At 49.0% G+C, this 22,652-nt stretch overlaps 2 protein-coding genes across 2 annotated transcripts; one reads left to right on the top strand and one right to left on the bottom strand.

Annotated features, from left to right (window-relative positions):
- The first annotated feature begins 836 nt into the window (after positions 1 to 836).
- LOC123400999 (senescence-specific cysteine protease SAG39-like) lies at positions 837 to 1,952 on the top strand. The gene is made up of 2 exons (XM_045094715.1): positions 837 to 1,272; positions 1,366 to 1,952. Exons 1-2 carry the CDS (start codon positions 837 to 839, stop codon positions 1,950 to 1,952), a joined length of 1,023 nt encoding a protein of 340 aa, XP_044950650.1.
- Positions 1,953 to 13,516: 11,564 nt separating this feature from the next.
- LOC123401172 (mucin-5AC-like) lies at positions 13,517 to 20,631 on the bottom strand. The gene is made up of 6 exons (XM_045094909.1): positions 20,423 to 20,631; positions 20,116 to 20,314; positions 19,824 to 19,910; positions 16,557 to 16,925; positions 16,034 to 16,190; positions 13,517 to 15,842 (listed from the first exon to the last, which is right to left on the bottom strand). Exons 1-6 carry the CDS (start codon positions 20,503 to 20,505, stop codon positions 13,987 to 13,989), a joined length of 2,751 nt encoding a protein of 916 aa, XP_044950844.1. The 5' UTR covers positions 20,506 to 20,631; the 3' UTR covers positions 13,517 to 13,986.
- Positions 20,632 to 22,652: the final 2,021 nt, after the last annotated feature.

The following is a 22,652-nucleotide window of genomic DNA, read 5'->3' as shown; positions in this document are numbered from 1 at the left end:
ATTACTCGGACTACTTTGTAACTTTTTTCTCGGACCATTCTGCGTTATTAATAAAATGGTTGTATGCATCACTCGATGCAGAGGCCGGGGCAACGCCTCCTTTTCGGAAAAAAAAACAACACAGTACAGCCCAATAAAAGAGAAGAAACAAAAAATGCCCTCACGGGAACAAGCTAGGCAGCAAGCAAGGAAGAGGAGAGCCATCGGGCGGCCGCCATCAACGCGTCCAGGTAGTGCTGAAGCCGGCCCCGGTCCTGGGTCCTAACGAGCGGATGCCAATGCTGCAAGAAGGCAAGGAATTTGAAGAACGAGTCAGAAGCACGCCGCTGAAACACCTTCTCAATCACCATTTGTGTTACACTCCTGGTCTCTATAAGCGGCACATCTAATCATTTTATATTGGCAGCTACAAGGATTCTTAGTATATTCTCTGTAGATACCCACAATTATGTTACTCTCCAAAATAAATTTAGCGTGTACAAAGCTTATACATGCATTGCAAAGACGAGAGAAAACTTATATATTTGTCCCTCATACCCACGCCAAAACGTTATAAAGATACATGGAAATAAAATTAATAGAATAATCTATCAACATCACCGTGCAAGCCCATTCAACTAAGTCTATTTGATTTATACTATCCGCGCATTAGACGTTAAGTACGTTTGATTTATAACATCCATCCACTAAACGTACTTCACCGCTACGCAGCAGACCCTCTTCATCCCCTATACTTAAATACATGCATGGAACTCTATAAGTCACCCGGTTCCATTCGCAGAAACAAAGCACAGCACACATTGCACACTGGTAGTATCAAGTAGTCCATCAAACATATGATGACCATCTCAAAATCTTTGATCATTGGCATGCTCGGATGCCTCTGCTTCTGCAGTTCGGTCCTTGCAGCTCGCGAGCTGAATGATGACTTGTCGATGGTGGCAAGGCACGAGAGTTGGATGGTGCAGTACAATCGTGTGTACAAAGACGCTACTGAGAAGGCACATCGGTATGAGGTGTTCAAGACCAATGTTGGGTTCATCGAGTCGTTTAACGCCGAGAACCACAAATTCTATTTGGGTATCAATCAGTTCACCGACCTCACCAACGAGGAGTTCAAGGGGACAAAGGCTAACAAGGGTTACAAACCAAACATGGAGAGGGTTCCTACCGGATTCAGGTATGAAAACGTAAGTCTCGATGCACTTCCTGCAACCGTAGACTGGAGGACCAAAGGTGCAGTCACTCCTATCAAGGATCAAGGCCAGTGTGGTGAGTATATTAAGGATGAGGATTTATTGCATATATGTTTACTTTTTTGAGAATGCCGCCTGATAGTATCTACTGAAACATAACCACACGTAGGTTGTTGTTGGGCGTTTTCTGCTGTCGCCGCTACGGAGGGCATCGTTAAACTCAAAACTGGCAAGCTTATCTCACTGTCGGAGCAAGAGTTAGTGGATTGTGATGTCCATGGTGAAGACCAAGGTTGTGAAGGAGGGCTCATGGACAATGCCTTTAAGTTCATAATCAAGAATGATGGTCTCACCACTGAGTCCAACTACCCATATACCGCGGCAGATGACAAGTGCAAGAGTGGAACCAATGGTGCTGCAACCATCAAAAGCTATGAGGATGTTCCAGCCAACAACGAGGGAGCCCTCATGCAAGCCGTCGCAAGTCAACCCGTCTCGGTAGCTGTAGATGGAGGAGATATGACGTTCCAGTTTTACAAAGGTGGAGTAATGACTGGCTCATGCGGCACTGACCTAGACCATGGTATTGCAGCTATTGGTTATGGCAAGACCAGCGACGGCACAAAGTATTGGTTGTTGAAGAATTCATGGGGAACAACATGGGGCGAGAACGGATATTTAAGAATGGAGAAGGACATTGCCGACAAGAGAGGCATGTGTGGCCTTGCGATGGAGCCTTCTTACCCCACTGCATAGAAAGAGTGTCATATGCCACATATTCTCCTATGCACACAAATATCAAATAATTGCACACATCCATTTTAATTAAGTATAGTTTGTATTTGTATGTAAATTATGTACAAACTTATGGCTTGTATAGTATTTAAAATTTCATGAATACAATGTAATTATGTCACAGATGTTTCTTGAAAAGGAGGATGTACCCCCGGCCTCTCATCTTGGCGATGCATGTAGCCACACTTTATTAATTATTCACAAAGACTTTACAAAGTAATACATCAGTAAGCCTGAAGTCACCATCTTGGCAACACCTATCGCTACTCCTATCCCCTTGATGCAAGAGTGCAGAATGTCCGAGTCTAATATCAAACAGCCATCACACTAAAACCTAACATCTAATGTCGGGTGCCCCATCCCAACCACATACCGGGACTGGGTCACACACCGGTGCGGCACACTCGAGGCCGCTGCAGCCGTCTTCCACAAATCCATCTCCAAAGCAAGGACTGGCACACAAACCTTGCTAGCCTGCAGTCGATGCCACCATGTGCCAGACAGCGCCACCTCCCTACGCTCGACCATCCAGCCGCATCCATCGATGATATCCAGCTGCACCATGCCGTCAATACTCGTCGTCATCGGCGCGGTAGATACAACGCCGCACCACCTGGAAACCTCCACACCATTGCCGCTACTAGAGCTACACGAAGCACACAACCCACATCATCTCTCCCCCGAACGCGAGGTCCTCCCAAGACGGCGCCTCCATGGAGGATACAATGCGCAGAACGCCGCCATCGCCCAATCCAGACTGAATTTTGGACTTTCACCGGGAGGGGTTCGGGGTGGATAGTACAGACCTCGGCTTCTCCTCCATGAAGGGTAACGACGTCGAGTGGCGTCGCCGATGCCGGGCTGAACAAGCCGACTAAAATTTCCTCCAGTCCCATCCTATACCACCAAACCTCCATCTGCTCTGGATCGAGCAACGAGCCATGAATCGAAACCTGCAGAGATGAAAGAGACATGGGGCTCAACCCACCAGGAAGGGGGATCGACAAGAACCCATCATAGATCTCCAGATGCCGAATCCAGCGATCCGACATGGCCAGCGATGACCACCACCACCGCGCGGCGACCGACGGTGTCCAAAGACAGGATCTAGATGAATCCGACCTGGATCCGATGGCACCCGCGACCACCGGTCATGCCCAACGCAGTCACAACCTCGCCACAAGAAGGTCGCCGCCGCGCTGCGCATGACATCGTCGGGAGACCCGCCCGCCGCACCTTCTGACCCCACGCTCGCTCGGCGCTCCTCTCAGTCTCGTTGTACAGCGCCAGCCGAGACGGAGAGGGTGGGGAGAAGCCCCGCCGCCGTCCTACCAGCCAGGCTTCGCACGACGGCACTGTGGATGGCGGCGAGGAGGGGAAGAAGTGGAGGAGGGCCGAGTATCGACGGCTAGGATTTCCTCTCGGATCTTGTGCCTTCATGCATGTGTAATGAACTATTTGAGTAGTTCTTGTTTTTACCATAATCTTGGAACCATATAAACAATATGTGAAAATGGTGTAGAGTTGATGTGTAAATAAATGTTGAAGCCTGGAGGTGGTACAGAATGATGAATGTCAATTTGTGAATCTTGAGGAAATGATGCCCTGTTGTCCTGGTCGTTCAACACCTCAACACCTCAACACCAGCCTCCTCTCGCCAACCCACAACACAAGCCGCATGTTGTTAGGTTTAATCTTGTCAAGAGGAAAGTGTGAGCATAGTCATACATGTAGTCGAGTTTGAGACGTGAGGCTGCGAGGAGGCGACGCCAACAATTGGTATCATGAGCTTGGTTGTCTTGGACGTGGTTCGCCATGCAGGAGGCGTACCAGCGATGGCGGCGTTCGATAGCGGCTGCGCAAAGCTCCGGGCAGTGTGTCGGCCTATGGAGTTGCGCGGCGCTGTGGTTGCCATGGCGGACACGATGGAGGCGATGCGGTGGACTCCATGTGACGGGGACGTCGGTGGCGCAAGGTAGACGCCGTTGGTGGCGTGATGCTGCTAGCGGCTGGTGTGTGTCTTCATCATCGTCGAGCTGCGTCACGAGTGATGGAGAAAGGTATGCTGCGAGGTAAGTTGTGTCACCGGCCGCAAGGAGGTGATGGCCATGGAGCGGAGGCCATTGCCGTGAGGAGTTCCATGTGCGAGTCATCGACAAGGTGTGTCATCGTCGACAACATGATGGTGAGTCACCTGCGAGTTGTGGCACCGGTGACAAACATGCGGTTGCGGTGCGATGCCGCAAGATAATGAGGGCATCATGATCGGCATCGTGATGGCGTCGTCCACGTCAAGAGGTGGCTGCCATGTGCGGCAAGAGGACGTAGTGATGGGCGCCGCGAAGGCGTCGACCACGACTAGATGGAGAATGTGGTGGTGACCGACGCTGTGACGGCATCGACCAGGATGGTGTTGCGGGCGATCCGCATAACGATTTGGCGAGTTGGCGTGACAAGATTAAGGAGGTGATTGTTAGGTTTAATCTTGTCAAGAGGAAAGTGTGAGCATAGTCATACATGTAGTCGAGTTTGAGACGTGAGGCTGCGGCAATGTGAGCACGTGGAGTTGTGATCACGTGTGCACATGCAAGCTGAGTGTGTTTAGTTAGTTAAGATATTCCTGGTTAAGATAGAGAGGGTGCATGTGCGGGCATCTATCAGATGTTGCATGCACAGTTGCTTGACCAAGCTCCATAGCTGTTAGATAGGCTCAGATGTGGACCGAGTATTCAGCTGTGACGGCCGAATCGTGGGGTGTTGCCAATGGGTTGTTACTCGTGGCCTAATCTGACGGCTAGTGGAGAGGAGACCGGCAGTAGTAGTACATGTGTGCCTCTATTTAAAGTCTTGTAAGTTAATAAGAAAAGGCAGCCGGTTGGGCATAGAAACAATTTCTTTCTCCCTGGTGCATGTGTCTGTGTGTGTTTCTTTTGAGTTTTTATATATGTGTGCTCGTGAGAGAAAATAAGAGAGATTGTGAGGTAGAAGAAGAAGAGCGGCGCTGCGAGGAGGCGGCGCCAACACATGCCTCCTACATGTACGTTAAAACTCAACAAACTAAAACTTGTGCTTTTGTAGAGTTGCAGTAGTATGCAAACCACTCGCGCGTTCATGGTCCTACTGTGAACATTAGCTTCACGTTTGTGCTGCGAGGTTCCAAACGAGAACAACCAGTGTTTCAGCAAATTATTTGTAGCGCTATGCAACTCTCGATGCTGAGGCTTGCTGTGACCACCTCTAGTCCGTGTTGTGGTAGAAGAAGACGAAGGATGAAGAGCAGAAGAGGTATATATGGCTCTGCCTAAGAGCATCTCCAACAGCGGCGCAAAAAGGCGCGCGCGTTAAACCGGCAGTTTACCGTGCGCGGGACAGATTTGTACGCTCCAGCGACGGCGGGAAAACCGCGCGCACGCGAACCGCTAGCGCGCGCGCGAAAAGGCGGCAGCCCGCGCGCCATCTTTGCGGCGCCGCGTCCCGCGCGCCCATAAAAGGCAGCGCGCTACCGCTTCCTCGCCTCAACCGCTGCCTCTCGCGCCGCGTTCTCTCTTCCTCTGCCTCTCGCGCCGCCGCCCCAGCGCGCTCTCTCTGCCTCTCGTGCCGCCGCCGCAGCCGACGCGCCACCATGCCGCCGCGCCGCCGTTCTGCGTCGGGCTACCGCGGCGTCCGCCAGTGCCCCAACGGTGGGTTCTACGCAGAGATACGCTCTGACGATCTCCGGCTGAGCCTCGGAACCTACGACACGGCGCACGAGGCCGCCCGCGCGTTCGACGCGGCGGCGTGGCGCCTAGGCAGGCCGCGCCTCCAGATGAATTTCCCGGACGTCCACACGCTCCAGCAGGCGTTAGACCTGGCCCCGCCGCCTCGTCTAAACTCTGCAGAAGACCGTGCGGAGCACACTGCGCTGCAGCGCTGTCTCCTCGTCGCCCAAGAGGACGAGCGGGTCATGGCGGAGTGGCGCCGACGCCACCCGGAGGACGTCGCCTACGAGCAGGAATATTGGGAACGGCGCCGCAAGGAGGACACGCGCCGGCGCCGGGAGCGGTTGGACAGGCGTCGTCGGAAGGCATTGGCGTGTGCGCAGGCTGACCTCGTCAATGCAGGCGGGAGGTCCTTCTTCACTGAAGAAGATGAGCGTTGGTTTGACATATGGTTGTCAACCTCTGACGACACCAACGACGATGATGATGGTGCAGATGACTGGAGCGACTAGGAGTTTTTTTGTTTTCGAACTATCTAGCACCGAACTATCTATCTATGTTTTCGAACTACCTATCTAGTTGCAATATATGTAAAATAACTTTATATCGTTCTTATTTAATGGAATCAACTTAAAAAAAATATTGTGCGCGCGCTGCATTTTTGGACACTGCTGGAGCGGCGCGCGCGCTGCATTATAGCGCGGCTGTTGAAGCCAGCGTCTATCCCTGCGCTAAACCAGCCGGCGCACGCTGTAAATACATTTTTTGGACGCGGCGCGAAGCGCGGCTGTTGGAGATGCTTTAACGGCATATAGGTGCCACCGTCCAAGCTCCGGAGGCTGGCCGGACAATGAATGATGTTCCGGTGGCTGACACACCGATCGAGCCAGTTCGGTTCACCGGTGGTGACTCCGGCTGGCTCGGTGTTCGGCCTACTCGTCGTACATGCATGGAAAGCGTCGTCACTCGTCACAGTCTCCTCTTAAGCTGTCCCGCCAAGTTGCTGGGCTGACACTTTGCCACAAGGCTGGATCACCACCAACACCTTTGCATATTGCCTCGGTGTCTCGACGTGCTCAGCGTGCCGCGTTCACCGCGCGCCGTGTCCTCCTCACCGGCCATGGCAATCCACACGCACGTAGCCTTCAGACGTACGTCTTGCATGCTTGTGGAACGGCCGCGTAGGTGGCCTTTCATCTTCCATCGATGGACGTTCTCTCCGAATGAGCGCCAGAGATCTGTTGAGCAAAGCAGTGGTCCATGAATATATAGCTGGCTCGCTCGCAGAAGCAAAGAACATATTCCGAGCCATGCATGGACGATGGTAATCATGCACACACGTGAAAGATCTAACGGCAAAACCATGCGAGAAAAGATAAGACACGGGGTGCTTAGGGACAGAGGAGAAAGCAACAAAGATAAAGTAAAAAACATAAACGAAAGCAACCTATTCCAAGGAGAGAAATGAAAAGAAAAATAGATAAAAGTTAGGCATCTCTTGTATGGCAAGGCTGGTGGTACATGCGGGGGGGCATGGCAAATGTGCTTGGTTGTGTATATATTACTAGTTCCATGTGCTCCATGCTCTGCAGATATCAAACAACAATCAAACAGGGCCAGACAGTCGGTATCCACGTCGATCTACGCTTGATCGCCCCTGGCTACGTACGAGGTACATTCCTTTACTGACTTCACTATAGGGTATAGACAACTACTGACTACTCCGAGTTCCAACTTAATTTGGAAGTTCTGATTGTTTTCCTTTTCAATTCATTTCCGAGTTCCAACTTAATTTTGCATGAGCCTCCGCCTTTAGAGCGTCATTTTCATATGCACTGTTTTAACAGTTGCTTCCATTAATTATCATCTTCTTTGTCGTGTCAACGGGTCATATGTACTAATATTTACATTTGACAATCAGGTGATCATGGCGGATTATTATTGGAAGTGCGACAGAGGACTCGGGGACAAGTTCTACAAGTACATTGTAGGGCAGCTGTGGCGAGCGGAAGTCTTGTTGCTCGTTAACACCATCTTTGCAGGAGTTATAGTCGGAATCGGCGCCTATGGCCACCGCTATCGCCACTATGGCTTCACCCGCTATCTCTTGCTGGGGGCAACCACCTTGTTCCTACCCGTCATATCTTATGTCCTCTGCGCAGCTGGCTCCACTGGCGGTACGTTTGATGTTGGTATGCACTACGATCCCCCCGATTCCGATTCCCACCCTAGATCCAGAGTGTCATTGAATGCCCTATGCTGGGCAAACCAATATCACGCATACCTGGCCATAGTATCCACCTGCCTTGTGCTGATTTGTGCTATCAATACAAGTCCGATTGTTGTTACTAGTGATAGAGAAGACCGAAGCATACTCCCTCCTTTCCAACTTCTCCTTCAAGCAATTTGGATAGTTTACCTAGCTATCACCACTCTCGGTCTTCTACCCTATCAGGATCCTCTTGCTTTTCTCCTCCACCATCCTATTAGTATAAAAACTGGTTGGCTCAGATTCACACCTTTTGCACTTGTTCATGCCAAAATGGCATTGAAATGTTATGCATTTCTAAAGGCCCGGAAATCCTTTGCACTCAGACACAATCCTGGTCTTATTGTTGGATATATGCAGCAGCTGCGAGAAGGAAGTGGTCGAAATGACGAGTCAGCGATGACAGGCGAGGATGATGTGAATGTGCTTCCTCCACTTGTGGTTATGGGTGAGGACGAAGTGCAAGTAGAGAAGCAACCTCATGGTTACATCTTCACAAAGAACTTGTTGGAGTCACATCAAGATGGTGGTTTAGTGACCATTGACAGAGTTTGGCAACCAGACAACATGTTTCTGATGCCAATGCCACAACAACTGAAAGATATATGCTTGTCATTTGCATTGTTCAAGTTGCTAAGGTGTCGATTTGCAAGGTACAAACTCGCCGATGTCATCTCTATGGAGACCAACCACTTCGTCAGAAGCGTCTTGCTGAAGGATGGTCAACATGAAAGGGCGTTCATGATGATTGCAGATGAGCTTTCTTTTCTTCACGATTACTATGATTCACCACTACCAGTCTCCTATTCAGCTAACTGGTTGATTATAATTAGTATGGTTGTCTCACTCTTGAGCATTGGTTACTACATGCTTGCTGGGATGGACATCATCGCAATGGTGTACATAGATTCTCATATGAAGCCTAGCCAACTCAGCCCTGCTGATAACAATAATGATATGCTGTTCCTGCTACGTTGCGTTTACGAATGTAGTGAGCATAGCGACCGGACAGAGTTAGAGTTTGGAAGTATATATTCTGATCTAGTGCCATTACTGCTACTCCTTCTATTCGTCGTGGTTGCTGAGGCGAGGGATGTTGCTTCCCACCTATGCTCTAGCTGGACCAAAGTAAACCTCACCTGCTGCTGTGTGCGCCGCGCCTCCTTGAAGCTTTCTCCCGTCAAACCAAAATGGGTTGGGTGGTTGTTGCAATGCAGATGCGACTGGTTGATGAGGCATTGGAACGACAAAATGAGACAAAGCTCATTGCTGGTGCTTCACCCAAGGCAATTTCACCAACTTGTCTTACCTAGCTGCCTCCTTCGTTTGCTGGGCCGACACAGGAGCAGTAATGTCAAAGTGCCATCAGAGGTGAAGGCATGCATCATCAACGCCCTAAGAAGTTGTACTGCAAGCAATGGAGCTGGCCTAAGCAAAGGCACAACATCACTGCGCCAGAGCCAAGCTGGCAGAAGCTTACTCTGGGCCTGCGACAGCAGCAAAGGTACATCTGACACCATACTTGTGTGGCACATCGCCACGACCATCCTTGAGGCGAGGCATCCACACCATCAACATGATCATGGTCCTCCTCGGCGGCCTTCTCCCGTTTCCGAGAAGAAGACCGCCGCCACTCACCTGTCGCGCTACGGCGCGTATCTGGTGGAGGCCTGCCCCGAGCTACTTCATGATGACGATGCATGGAGCAAGGACCTGTACAAGAAAGTCAAGAGGGATGACAAGCGAGCCCTCTCCACCGCCGGTGGCGTTGGGGTTTCATCCCTGCCACCAGAAGCGGGGTACGGGCGGCTGATCGAGTTGTTGGGCGCGGCACAGAATCATGAGGTGCTCAAGGATGCCGCGAAGCTCGCGGGGCAGCTCGGGGAGCTAGCCGGAGGCGAGGAGACGGCGTGGGAGCTACTGGCCGGGTTTTGGTCGGAGATGATCCTTTACCTGGCTCCGTCCGACAACCTCAAAGGGCACCTGCAGGCCATCGACAGGGGCGGCGAGCTGATCACGCTCCTCTGGGCCTTCCTCACCCACGTTGGGATCATCGACAGGCCCGGCGACGACACCGCTGCAAGTGCCCCAGCCACTGGTGTTTAAGTTTGCTATGCCTATTCATGCATATGCTGATTTGATTTGCGTGCTTAGCTGTGGATTTCAGCTCCTTTTATTCTTCTCTTGGTTGTGAGTGTGTTCAAGCTCTTATGTTGGGCATGAGTGTGATTTAAGGCCTTGTACTTGGCCCTTCTTATTATTTTTTCTCAATTCTATTACCCAAGAAGAGATGAGAAGTGTAAGATTGATGAGACTTGGGGCATGGTGCAGTTGTTTTATCCTTTTTTTGGAAAGGGAGACAAAAGCTTTGCATCATCTCGTTAATTAAGAAGAAGAGAATTGTCCGGTTGATTAGCAGAAAACCAGGCAAAAACTGTTACAATACATCCACACAAGACGACCTGGCAACCGACATAAGAACGCACACACGTCACCAAGGAGAGAACATCGTCGAGGCTACAACCCAGTGTCATCGTCATCACACCTATCCAAGGGCGACTCCTACTTCACCATCAACGACCATCAACATAGCCCTCATCGCAAGCAAACGTTGAGGCACACGCCGGCCACTGCCAAACAGTCAACCGCACGCGTCAACTACCAGACAGTTCCGACTCTGTCGACGAGCATTGTAGGCAGGGTTGTCTTCAGAAATTTAGGGCCCGGTGCGAAAAGCAAAATCGGGCTCTAACATTTAGAAAAACATACAATAATGCAAGCATAATCACCTAATTATGTAATTAAAATTTATGTTATTTCATACAACGCTTTGAAAATTCTCAAGTATCAATGCAAAATACTAACACAAATAAACTGACATCATCCTCTATTGAAAAGTGTCATCCGTCTTGTGTTCCTTGAAATGATATCTTCAATTATATATTCATAGTTAATCTTCTCCAAAACATTATTTTCAAGTGCTATTGTCGCCAAACCATTGAGGCTTTCTTATGTCGTAATAGAACAATTTGGGGTCCTTTCACAAGATATTATCAAGAGCACCCCATTGAGATTCAGAATCATACTTTCTTCCAAAACTAGAATGCATGGTTGTTTCTGTTTCAATTAAATAAATAGTCCTTCAATTTATTTGAACTGATGAGCTCACATGAAATATAGGCTTGTGAATTGTATAGATAGTTCAAAAAACTTAGAATCGGATAGAACCTTGATTCTGGACTTGGAGATAGGACGAGCAACTACTGAAATTCTTGAATCTGTGACTACTTCTGAGCTTCGACGACTAGAAAAAAAAATGGTTTCAAAAATCCAAAACATATGAGTAAAAAATTAACACAATTTTGTATTTGTATCAAAATTAGAGAGAAGGGGAAGAGAGTAGGGAGGGCACCACACCCGTTGGTCTTCCAAAATTAAAGAGCAACGCGGCACTATTGGGCTGTTGGCCGGCGGCCGGCGCCGCGGCATCCAGCGGCTGGAAAGTTCGTGCATGTGCAGTTAACCAGTTCCTCTTCCGCTCGTCGCCTCGCTGCTCGCGATCGCCGCCGCCGCCGATTCACTCCAAAGCGAAGTAGGGAATAGGAGCGGAGGTTACGGACAGGGCTATCATTTAGTTTAAGATGTACGATCGCTAGACTAGATCGATCTCCATCTCCGCACGTGAGTACCTACGATGGGCAAAGCCAAAGCCCAATGGCCTTGATCAGACTAAGCCCAAAAGCAGTTTTCATACTTCAGGGAGCGAACAGAAAGAAAGATTAGCGTTAAACTGATTTTTTTTTCTAACTATACCTATGTATATGGACTCTAGTTGGGGGGCCCTAAATTTTGAGGCCCTTCAACGGTCCTGATTGTAGGAGAAAAGCACTGAGGCTGAGCCAAGCCATCACCACAACTGACCACCCGCCTCACGTCATCGTCGCCGCAAGGCCCCACCTCAGCAACTCCAACTCCAGAAAGACAAAGTGAGGCGCGGTAACCCCTCGAACACGCCGGATGAGACCGACTACCAAAACTCAACAGCAGACCAACTCCGCCCGAAGCCGCCATCGTAGCCACATAAGAAGTCGCGCCAATCACATCGCCAATCGGGCACCTGCCGATCACGATGTTGTGCATGTCCAACTCCAGGAAAGCACGAAGGAGACCGATGACCCTCAAGGTAACGCCCCCAAGGGGGTAGCGACGTGGGAGAACGACGCCGTCACCCGATTCACTTTGGAGTCTTAGGCTTTCACCCAATGGCCATGGTCCGAAGGTGCTGGGCAAGGAGAGGCTCCACAACGACCCTCCAAGGAGGAAAACGACGTCCACGGACGTCGTGCCGTCAAGGCTTTCGTCCGAAGCCACCTCACCGAGCACGCCCACGCGACCGGCGGTGCAGCACCACCGGTCCGCAAGCCCGCTGTCCCACACACCTCCTATGAGACGACGGCGCCACCGCAACGCAGGAGCCATCAACCTCATCGCCGGCAATCACCGGCGAGCCGAAGCCGGAGCCGGCCAAACTGACCAGATATGGCGCCCACCACCGCTCCGCCACGGAGACCACCAAGCTTCACGAGCAGGAAGGTGGGCTGCCACCACACCCCCAAACGCCGGAGAAACGCCCAGCCGAAGCCTTCAGATCCGCCGACGTCGCCGGAGGCGCTGCGAGGAAGCCATGATAATCGCACGCGCGAGCCGGCCGCCAACGGGGCCCAAACGATCCCCTTTCACCGTCCGGCACTACCTGTGGGTGTCCCGGCGATAGATCCGGTCAGATCTGGCCAGGGTCGCGCCCCTCGCAGCCAAGCCGCCGCTGGCGCCCGACCGAGCCGCATCCCTTGCCGACTCCAGAACATAGCGTCGAATCCCTCGATCCACCACGCCACGGTCCGTAGCCAGCCACCAGCCAAGCAACGCCGCGTGAACGCATCGGCAGCCGCCACTTGAGATCCATCCGGGATTTGCCGAGGCGCGCGAGAGAGTAGACGGCCCTGCCGCCGACGCCGCGTAGGCTTTGTTTGGCGGCTGCGGCGGTGACGCGGCAAGGGAGGAAGTGGGAGGTGGCCGGCGGCTGCGGCGCAGCGAGGGTGGAAGTGGGAGGTGGCCGGCGGTTGTGGCGCTAAGTTCCGCCCGTGCCGGTCTGGGAGAGCAACGCGAGGGCCTTCTTCCTTAATTTGAAAGGACTCGATCAGCAAGTTTTACCGCTTCTGGAGTGCGAGAGATATGAAAAGTTGGTGTTGGTCTTTCTTGCCGCTTCTGGGTTGTGATTTTTGAAGCCTGGATCGTTCTAAACAGGTTCCGTAGTTACTGGCCTGGCTTGTAGGCCTGCAGCCCGTGCCCGTGCGCGGAGGCAGACGGCTCCCTGATCGCCGTCCATGTCTTCTGAGGGGCGCGACGAGTTCCACCGCGCTGCCCATGCCGGCCGCGGCAGTCCACAGGCACGCAAGCCATGACCAGACCAAATTGAATGGCACTCTCAAAGGTGACAAATTATCAACAGATTCAGCACCTGATGGTCCAAGCTGCAACCACCATATATACACATCTTCTGTCACCAACAAGAGCAACCAACCATATATACACACCTTCTGTCACCAACAAGAGCTAATCCAACAGCCAACTCACGCACCCGGGGAAATTGAACAACCACAAGTTCAGAGCCCAGCAATGCAGATGGAACGAGCATCCTGAGGTGCCATCGTCAATCCCCACAGCCACACTGATACGACGACGACGACGACGCAGATCCTACAAAGAAAAAAAGGCAATTTGCAATCGCACACCGAGATTCAGTGCCCCTAACGATTGGGTCTGCTAATTACTACTAGTAACGATACTACAAACGATAAGACCAATCAAACCTACAGTGTTCCTCAAGAACTTGGTTCCGGAAAGACAGGGAGCAAACACGGGGAGGGAGGGAAACACAACAATGATGATGTTTACTCTACGAGTGTGCCACCCTATTCACATTACCCTAGGAGCATTATTACAGCATTTACCATGTTATTAGCCCCGCTTATTGGCTGGCCGGTGGATTCCCCTTGCTAGCCCCATTCATCACTGGGTTATGTTGTCGAATGGCTGGTGGTGTTCCCGTGCCGGTGAGCAAGTTCCTGGCTGGTGGTGCTCCGGTGACAGAAGCCGCATTCCTGGCTGGTGGTGTTCCTGTGCTGGTGAGCGAGTTCCTGGCTGGTGGTGTTCCGGTGCCAGTAAGCGAGTTCCTGGACAATGGTGTTCCAGTGCCGGGAGCCATGTTCCTGACTGGTGGTGTTCCAGTGCCGGGAGCCATGTTCCTGACTGGTGGCGCCGTGTTCCTGACTGGTGGTGTTCCAGTGCCGGGAGCCGTGCTCCTGACTGGTGGTGTTCCAGTGCCGGGAGCCGTGCTCCTGACTGGTGGTGTTCCAGTGCCGGGAGCCGTGTTCCTGACTGGTGGTGTTCCAGTGGCAGGAGCCGTGTTCCTGGCTGGTAGTGTTCCAGTGGCAGGAGCCACACTTTTAGCTGGTATTCCAGTGGCGGGAGCTGCATTCCTGGCTGGTGTTCCAACGCCAGGAGCCACATTCCTGGCTGGTGTTCCGGCCCCGGGAGCCGCATTCCTGGCCATTGCGCTACTATTTGAGTTCATAGCATGCTGCTTCTGGGCCATAATTTCTTGGCACCTATTTTGTTTGCCTGTGGTGCCTGGACCAGGTGGCTTCCGATATATTGCTTTACTCAGCACACCGGCATTGCCTGTGCCAACAAGGCCACTAGAGGTGACTGCTGATGGAAACGTCGCCCCAGGTGAAGCTAGAGCTTTGGTCTTCTTCATGGTTACTGGTGCTCTAAACACAGGGATGCTTTTCCCAACTGTGGGTAGCTGCTTCTTCTTCTGGCTGGCAGTAGCTCCTTGAGCTCCAGGAGCAATTTTGACACCTTTGCTCTTATCCAAATAATCTGTAGTCAAGCATCCTTGGGCAACAAAGCGATCGAACTCCAGCATGTCAGCATCCTTGGGATCTATGATCCCCTCAGCTTTGGGATCTACCATCTCTGGCTGCTTCAACGTCTCTGGCTGCTTCACCATCTCTGGCTGCCTCACCGTCTCTGACTGCCTCATCATCTCTGGCTGCCTCATCGTCTCTGGCTGCTTCACTGTCTCTGGCTGCTTCACGTCTTCAGGAAACAAGTCCTCCATCGTGACTACACAAAATGTTGAGTCGTCGTCAATCTCCATATTGTCGCATGGGCCAGGCTCTGGTGTGGTGCTCAATGCTCTATCAGGTTCCAACAAATGTGCACTAGCAGATTGTTCCGGGGGGTTTACTCCTGCAACTTCTGGCACAACATTAACTTGCTCGGTTGACTGTGTTATCAAAACCGTAGGAGATGGTGTAGGGGCACTGCAGTTTGGAAGTTCGGGGTGTTGAGCACTGCCAGTCTGTGTTCCAGGCTCCCCAGCCATAGTGGATGCTTTAGAGCTTGTAGAAGTTTTCGAAGATCCTTTTCCACGAGATCTTATGTGCACAGCTTGCGGGGATTGTGCAGCTTTCAATAAATTGGTGGCGATGCTTGCTGTGGCGATTCGTCCACCAGCAGCAATAGCTGCAGCTTGTATAGAGGAAGGAGCATTTGTAGGATTCGCTTGTGCAGTTTGCTTCTTAGAGCTATTTCGTGACTTGATTGAAACATTTGACACTTTTGAGGGTGCAGCTTGAACAGGAGCTTGTTGCACCCGAGGAGATTGAATCTGCACTTGTGCTTGCACAGACCCAGGGGCTGCACTTGGCACTGGTACTGGCAATGGGAACGATGAAGAGGATGTTGCAGATTTTAACTCAGGTGCCGCAGCACCAAATACTGGAGCAGGATGTTGAGTGCTTTGTTGTGAAGCTCCTACATGAAAAAGCTTCAATGAGCACCAAAAGACTAGCACAAGGCACTCCAAAGATGCCAGAATGGATTTACATCTCAGATACACAACGAAGTTATAGAACAATGTTTGACTTGTTGATACTTCGGTAAAGAAGCATTATTCTAAATGAGTGAGATGTCTGTACTGCCAATTTATAAGATTTGTATAATACCTGATCTTAATGTAGACAATCCACCAGGCTTCCCCATAGGCATATCAAGAGCCATAAAGAATGCCTTTTGAGTAGCTTTCATATCGTATCCCCCGGTGACTGGTTTAGCTTTAGCAGGCTTGGTTGTTGCTTGACGTCTGCAAATTACTGCCCATCTCTGAAAACAACAACACACGTTACCTAATTATTACTCTACAGACAAATATGTACATGGAGAGACATGGATGTCCCATCAAGCTAACCATTATACTACGCATCAGTTATATGTGAATAAGAACTAAACAAACAGACCAAGTAAGGTTGAGATGGAACTTTATCTAGGCACAGACCACAAGCAAAGCAACATAACTACTGCAGCAAGAGGCATGTATTTGCCTACTTACCTTAGAATATTTGCAAACCATGTTACCAAGTTATTACAAGTCAGGAAGACTTAAGGAAAACCTAATGGATGTAAACAAGGATGAACTGCAGCACAATAATAGATGCTAGTATGCATTTTACAACGTGGCCATAGTGTTACCTGAGACAATTGACCATAAGTTCTTGTGCTATCGAAGTTATATTTACGCAGAATGTCCAGCCAATTCCCTTCACCACACTTATGTACACCAGCCATTAACTCTGCATCCTCATCCTTAGACCATGCTTTAAGCTTCTTTGTCTTTTTATGAGGCCCATTCCCATCAAAAGAATCAGGAGATAACCCTGTATGGGGTGCCTGTTTTGAGTTGGAAACTGGACCTGTACCATTTGTTAGACGATGGCTCTGAGCAAGCTGTTTGTCAGATGTAACACGCGGTATTTTTTCATTTGGAGTGTTTAGCAGAGGAATGTCTGAATTAGCACGATGACTAGAACCTTGCTCGCGTGAAGGTCCATACATCAGGATCTGCAATTTATATGATAGGATCAAGTACATTGTGCATATCTAAGATAACAAGAAAATGGTAGTGTAAATATGCAATGGAGCAAATAGTACATGGCATGACTGCATTAGACTCAATATAGTTAGTAATCAATACCAAATTGCTAATGAAATTACAGATTTGCCTTTTCCATAAATGATGACTATTTTACGTTGTTACTAAGTGAAATGGAAGCTGTCATAAGAACTGTCATATACTGACAAATCCTTGCACTATTTTTTTATAAACTAATCTGCCAGTGATAGAAGGATGACATTTTGGGTGTAGACATGGTCCCCAAATACAACAGTGAGTATACTTGATTTCAATTGCAACAAGAATAACAAAACTTTCATAACTAAAAGCATTTTTTGAGAAAAAATCTATGATTATTATTTTCATCTGCTTAATTTAATATCCCAAAAGATATTTACTGCCAAAGATTACAAGGTTGACTGCACATATCATGTACTGCCACTCTTCCGTCACTAGAGGGGCCAAACATGATAGTTACCCTTTTTTAACTGGAGTGTGTGAACATTATGATGCTTTGATTTTTGTCTTTCTGCATATAAAGGTAGAGATCGACTCATAGTTGCAGTTGAGAATTGGTAGATTAGCCAGTTTTCTGTAGAAACTACTCTAAGTTTGTGAAACTTAAGTGACTTGTGAGGCATTAGAGGGAGCCCATCTTGTAAATCAAATAAAATCGACCTTTACACTCCCTGTGATAGAACCAGAAACTTGGATGAATCATACAAACTCGATATTCGTTGACGAATACAGCCAAACGGTTCACTGTCCTATGATATCTAGTGAAACACCAGGCTTCATCTCTCATTTGATAACAAGACATCAATCAAACTTTTGGGCGGAGCCAACACTGTGCATCAATCAGCCTTCAATAGGTGCATACTGAAGAGCAAACTGCATCTGCAGTCCCAAAAGTGCTGAGGGGGTGTCAAGTTAGTACCGTTAAAGTTTTCCAACGAATACAAGATTGAGTTGTTTGGGTCATTTGGTGCAATAACCTGTTAATGAGACAATGTTTTGTAGATTAATACTGATGTATTTCAAAGACTTGTTTTATTTCTTTATGTCCCTTTCTGACAAAGACTTTCAGACTGTTGAGTAATAAGATCTAATTCTTTCTCACAGCAGAGTTTTCAAATGGAACTGATTTTTCGGCTAGTATTTTTTACTCCCTCCATAACTTAATTTTAGACACTATCCTAATGTCAAAAAATGTCTTGTATTAAGTTACAGAGGGAGTATTAACAAAACATTTCTTAGACTGAACTACCTATCATTGCAAGGCCGCTAGGTTTGACTTTAGAAACGTTTTATTCAGCTAGGAAGCTGTTCTTTCGCTGGCTGCTTTTAGCATAAATAAAGGCACGTTGTGAAAGAATCTGTATCTTACTAACTTATGCAGAATAAAGCCCAAATTAGGGCACAAGGGTTATTATTGACTTCAATGAAAACTGGAGCTAGTGTTCAATAAGAAAGTACAATTTCAGCAAAGAAAGTAACTGTATGTTTAATTTAACAATGCAAATGCGAGAAGGAATTGATTGCACATCATGCAAGGTTGCATGGTGAAATAGCAAGACATGATGGATTGAATTGTCTCAACACCACTAGTTGGATGAGTTTTAATTGGTACATAGGCATGGATATACAGTATGATTGAGGTCCTAAAAGGGATAGACACAAAGCCCTTCACAAGATTAGTACAATTCGATCACTGTGTTTGAATCGAACTAATATCTAAAGTCTAGCGTTTTTTAGGACAAAATAGCCATCTGTTTCAAAAGGAATCCATAGGCCCCAAACAACTGGATTCCTATCATTGTAATCTAGTCTCTAACTAACATTCCAAGTGGCTATGCCAAATGCAGGAATCTAACCAGATTGCCCTGCGATTTCTACTAATCTTCACAAGATTCCTGCAACCAAACACAGCCTAAAACTGAGTCACCGCGGGTCCTGAGCAGCTCAGCTCAGCACAGCAAGCTCCCTTTGCAGAAAAACTCCTGCCATGCCGCATTCTGGCTGTTTGGTTGCGGTCAAAGCACCACGAGTGCCGGCCAGCATCGAGCTGGGTCGCTCCAGACCCGTGAAGGCTCACTTAAAATACTACAAGGGACCGGAATTTGCACTTTCATATATTTAGGACTAATTTAACACCACCTCAATACTTTTAGGAGGCGGATGCACTTTACTCCGTACTGAATATGTCAACAGTTACACGCTTACTATATGAAACTCCTAGTGCACAACAGCATTAATCATAGTCCAAAAAAGCGCTAGGCGTTAATTGTGCGTTTTGCCACCGCCTTGCGCTTTTCTGACCAAAGCGCCTGCTTATGCGCAGATTAGGCGCAATTATGCGCTAGGCGTTTTGCTATCACCTAGAGCTTAGGCGCGCCTTTTTAAACTATGGCATTAATAGTAAGTAAATCCAAATAGGTCACACCTTGCAACTCCTTTGTATACGATCATAACAAAGGATCTATATGGACAAACCAATAGCCATATAGCATACATAGCACGACATTAGATACTGATTTGTGGTACAATAGGACACAAGCAGATACCAAACAAAATTTTATGCACATCTCGCACTCGATCCCGGATGCGCTTGATCAAAGAATCAAATAAAAGAAAAATAAATGCAATTGCTAAATACACTGATGACGTTTAAGTCCATATATCCGGGACTATGGGTTCCTGATGGACACAGATAAACAAGGCAAAGGGGTGAAACAGAAAATTAGAACTTTGGCATACTAAATCGAGAAGGAGGATCTGATAAGCAAATGAAACGTATCAGCTACAGTACAGATAGAAATGCTTCTGACGAAAACAAAACGTGATACCTTGGCGAACCGTGAGGCCTCAGCGGTGGCTTCGTTGCTCGGCTTAGGAGATGGTTCAATCTCACACTCCAAGTCGCTCTCATCGCCCTGCCATGATCAATCAGAGCAACAGAAGCAACACAAACACCATTAGGAAAAGACAAGGCAACAGTAGAACAAACTGGATTTCTTCTATACACCACAACCTCTTAAGATCCAACAGTTCCTGACACGACAATACTGGCTAGTAGAAGGCACAACTGAAGCTAAGTCGAAATTAAACCGGCAGAATGATCCATCCAAGAGCACAAACCAGTGGCTGGGGGCTGCCGTCCTCGACGTTCTCGACGAAGTCGTGGCCGTAGGCGATGTAGCGCCAGAGCATCTGGTACTCGCGGGCGGAGGTGATCCCCGTGGCCGTCTTGGCCACCAGCGCCCGCCAGTCGATGCTCCTCCGCTGCGCGTGCTGCGTCACCTCCTGGAGCGCCGTCAGGATCGTCGCCGGCGAGTACCTGCGGCGGGGAGGTCGGGCGGCGCGTTACAAACCCTAGCCGGGGCGGGCCTGGGAGAAGCGGCGAGCGGCGCGAAGAAGGGTGAGGAGGGGGAGGAGGAGGGCAGACTTGTGGAGGATGAGGTACAGGTCGTCCTCGGATAAACGTCGCTTCCCGGCGGCCGCCAGCGCCGCCGCCGCCGCCGACGCCATCTCGGAGTGTGTTGACTCGTCGGCGCCTCCGCGGTTAGCTGGGGAGAGACTGCAGCAGAATCAGCTCGACCGTGGGCCGTTGGATCGGATGGATGACCCAGCTTGGCCACGCCGGAGCTTGAGGGGACTCTGTACATTTCGCGAAAACCACCCCGATTATATAACATCTCTATAAGAAAAATCCCCATCAGCCCTGACCGACCAAAGCCATCCGTGATCCGTGGGAGATCCAACGCCCATATTCCTTTTTCTATTTTTCACCCTATATAAAAGTCGACTTGATGGTCTCCATTAGAGATGCTTTAATGATGAGCAAGCCGCGGTGAACCTCAACGATGTGTGACAGGGAGGCGACGATGATGGCCGGGAGGACGAAGGGGGGACGAGCAGCTGGTGTTGCGAGGAGTGGCTACACCGGGACGGGGGATGTGGACATGGTTGTTACCACGCCTTGTCGGAGCGCACGGTGTCAAATAAATCTGAAACTGGAGAACGAGGGGAAGAAGAAAATGACGTGGACAGCAAAATCCAATGGTTGTTACCCGCTGAATCGGCGGCTGCGTGGCGACCGGCCAAAACGATTGGACCGATGCGTCGCGCCGGTACAGAGTCCTGTCCTTCAAGTATTGGCGAGGCATGGTGGATGAATTGTATGTTAATATATTAGAGCGACGATCAATGGCTGGGTACACATGATTTTTAGTGTGAATAGTGATCTATAACAACACATAATTTTTGTCTTTTTGCCCTAAAGTCAATGCTGGGTCTTTCTAATGAAAATATATATAGGTAGTGCAAAACAAAGTGAAGTCTAATCTAAGAATACTCCTAAACTGTTTTGATTTTTTTTAATTATTAAAAATAATTTTCAACATACTATGCATTACAACGAGTAACCAAAGTGTGTATTTCCTCCAAGGTGTCCCTTATAATAGGCAATGTTCATCTCTCCTTACAGGCAAGCAATGAAGATTACAAGGCACTCAACTTCTGTTTACCGCGACATTTTGCCATTCTGTAATGTTTAGTTAAAGTATCTAGTCGGATATCTTAAATGACTCCTTATATGTTTGGGGAGTCCGTCCAGTGATCAGATATGAGAGAAAAAAAAAATGACGACCCCTTTTATCATTCCTATACGTCCGATCTATGCGCGAACCTTCATATCCATCTTAAATATGGAAGGATATAAGGACAGGAGAATTGATTATAACCCCCCAGTTCGTGAGCCACAGCAACATAAGCCCCTTTGTTCGGCGCGCTCCCTTTCGACCTCCTTAGGCTTTGTTATCTGGTTATTAAGGTAACAGTCAGAAATTATAGGCTAATTAAAATACAAAATGACTAATCTGCCCCTGGCTATTTCTTCTAGGCACGCACGCGCAGGGAGCCTGGAGACAGAAGCCTCGCTCGTTTCTTTCTTCATGCTCGCCCTGTCCGTGACCTAGCCGCCGGTGCTGCGACGCCTCGCATCTCCCCGTCGTCCGCCGCCGTCCCTTGCTGCCCCAAGGTAAGGCAACCTTCTTCCCTCCATTTTTCTTCGATTTGCTTGCTTCCTCTGGCACAGTTAGTCTAAATCTTTGAAACCCTAGGTGTTGAGAGGGATTTACATGGGGATTTGAGTGGGAAGGGCTGGATCGACGAAGGGGTGTGATGGATCTGTCAAGGTAACATCATATTCCCCTGTTTTTGTTTGATTTGTGCATCAGTTTTGGTGTGGTAAATTTCTGATTTGTTCCTTATATATTGAATAGGATCGATGCAACGTCTGTGCATGATTCTAATCAATCCAGTGTGACAAACCTAACCACTGAAGTAGAAAAGGCCAGCACCATTGTTGATTGGTCTACTCTTGTAATTGAACCCGAAACTGATGAAAAAAATGGCGGGGATGAGAAGCCGGTTGACGAGGAAGCCATGTTTGCTCTGTTTGGTTTAAAAACAGAGGTAGATGAGAGAGCTGCTGAAGTGAAAGTTGCAGCCATTTTCGCTCCTTTTTCGCATTATGATGAACATGAAGTGAAAGCTGCTGCAATGCTTGTTGATGATAAGGCTCCACAGGAGCCATTTCTTGTGTGGGATGAACGACACCCAAAGATGGAGATTGGGACCCCATATCCTGATATGGTTGCATTTAGAAAGGCTAT

This window comes from Hordeum vulgare, chromosome 6H (assembly GCF_904849725.1).
Source record: "Hordeum vulgare subsp. vulgare chromosome 6H, MorexV3_pseudomolecules_assembly, whole genome shotgun sequence".
Lineage (NCBI taxonomy): Eukaryota > Viridiplantae > Streptophyta > Magnoliopsida > Poales > Poaceae > Hordeum > Hordeum vulgare.
The sequence above is the reverse complement of the archived record's forward strand: the minus strand, read 5'-3'. Positions and strand labels throughout refer to the sequence as shown.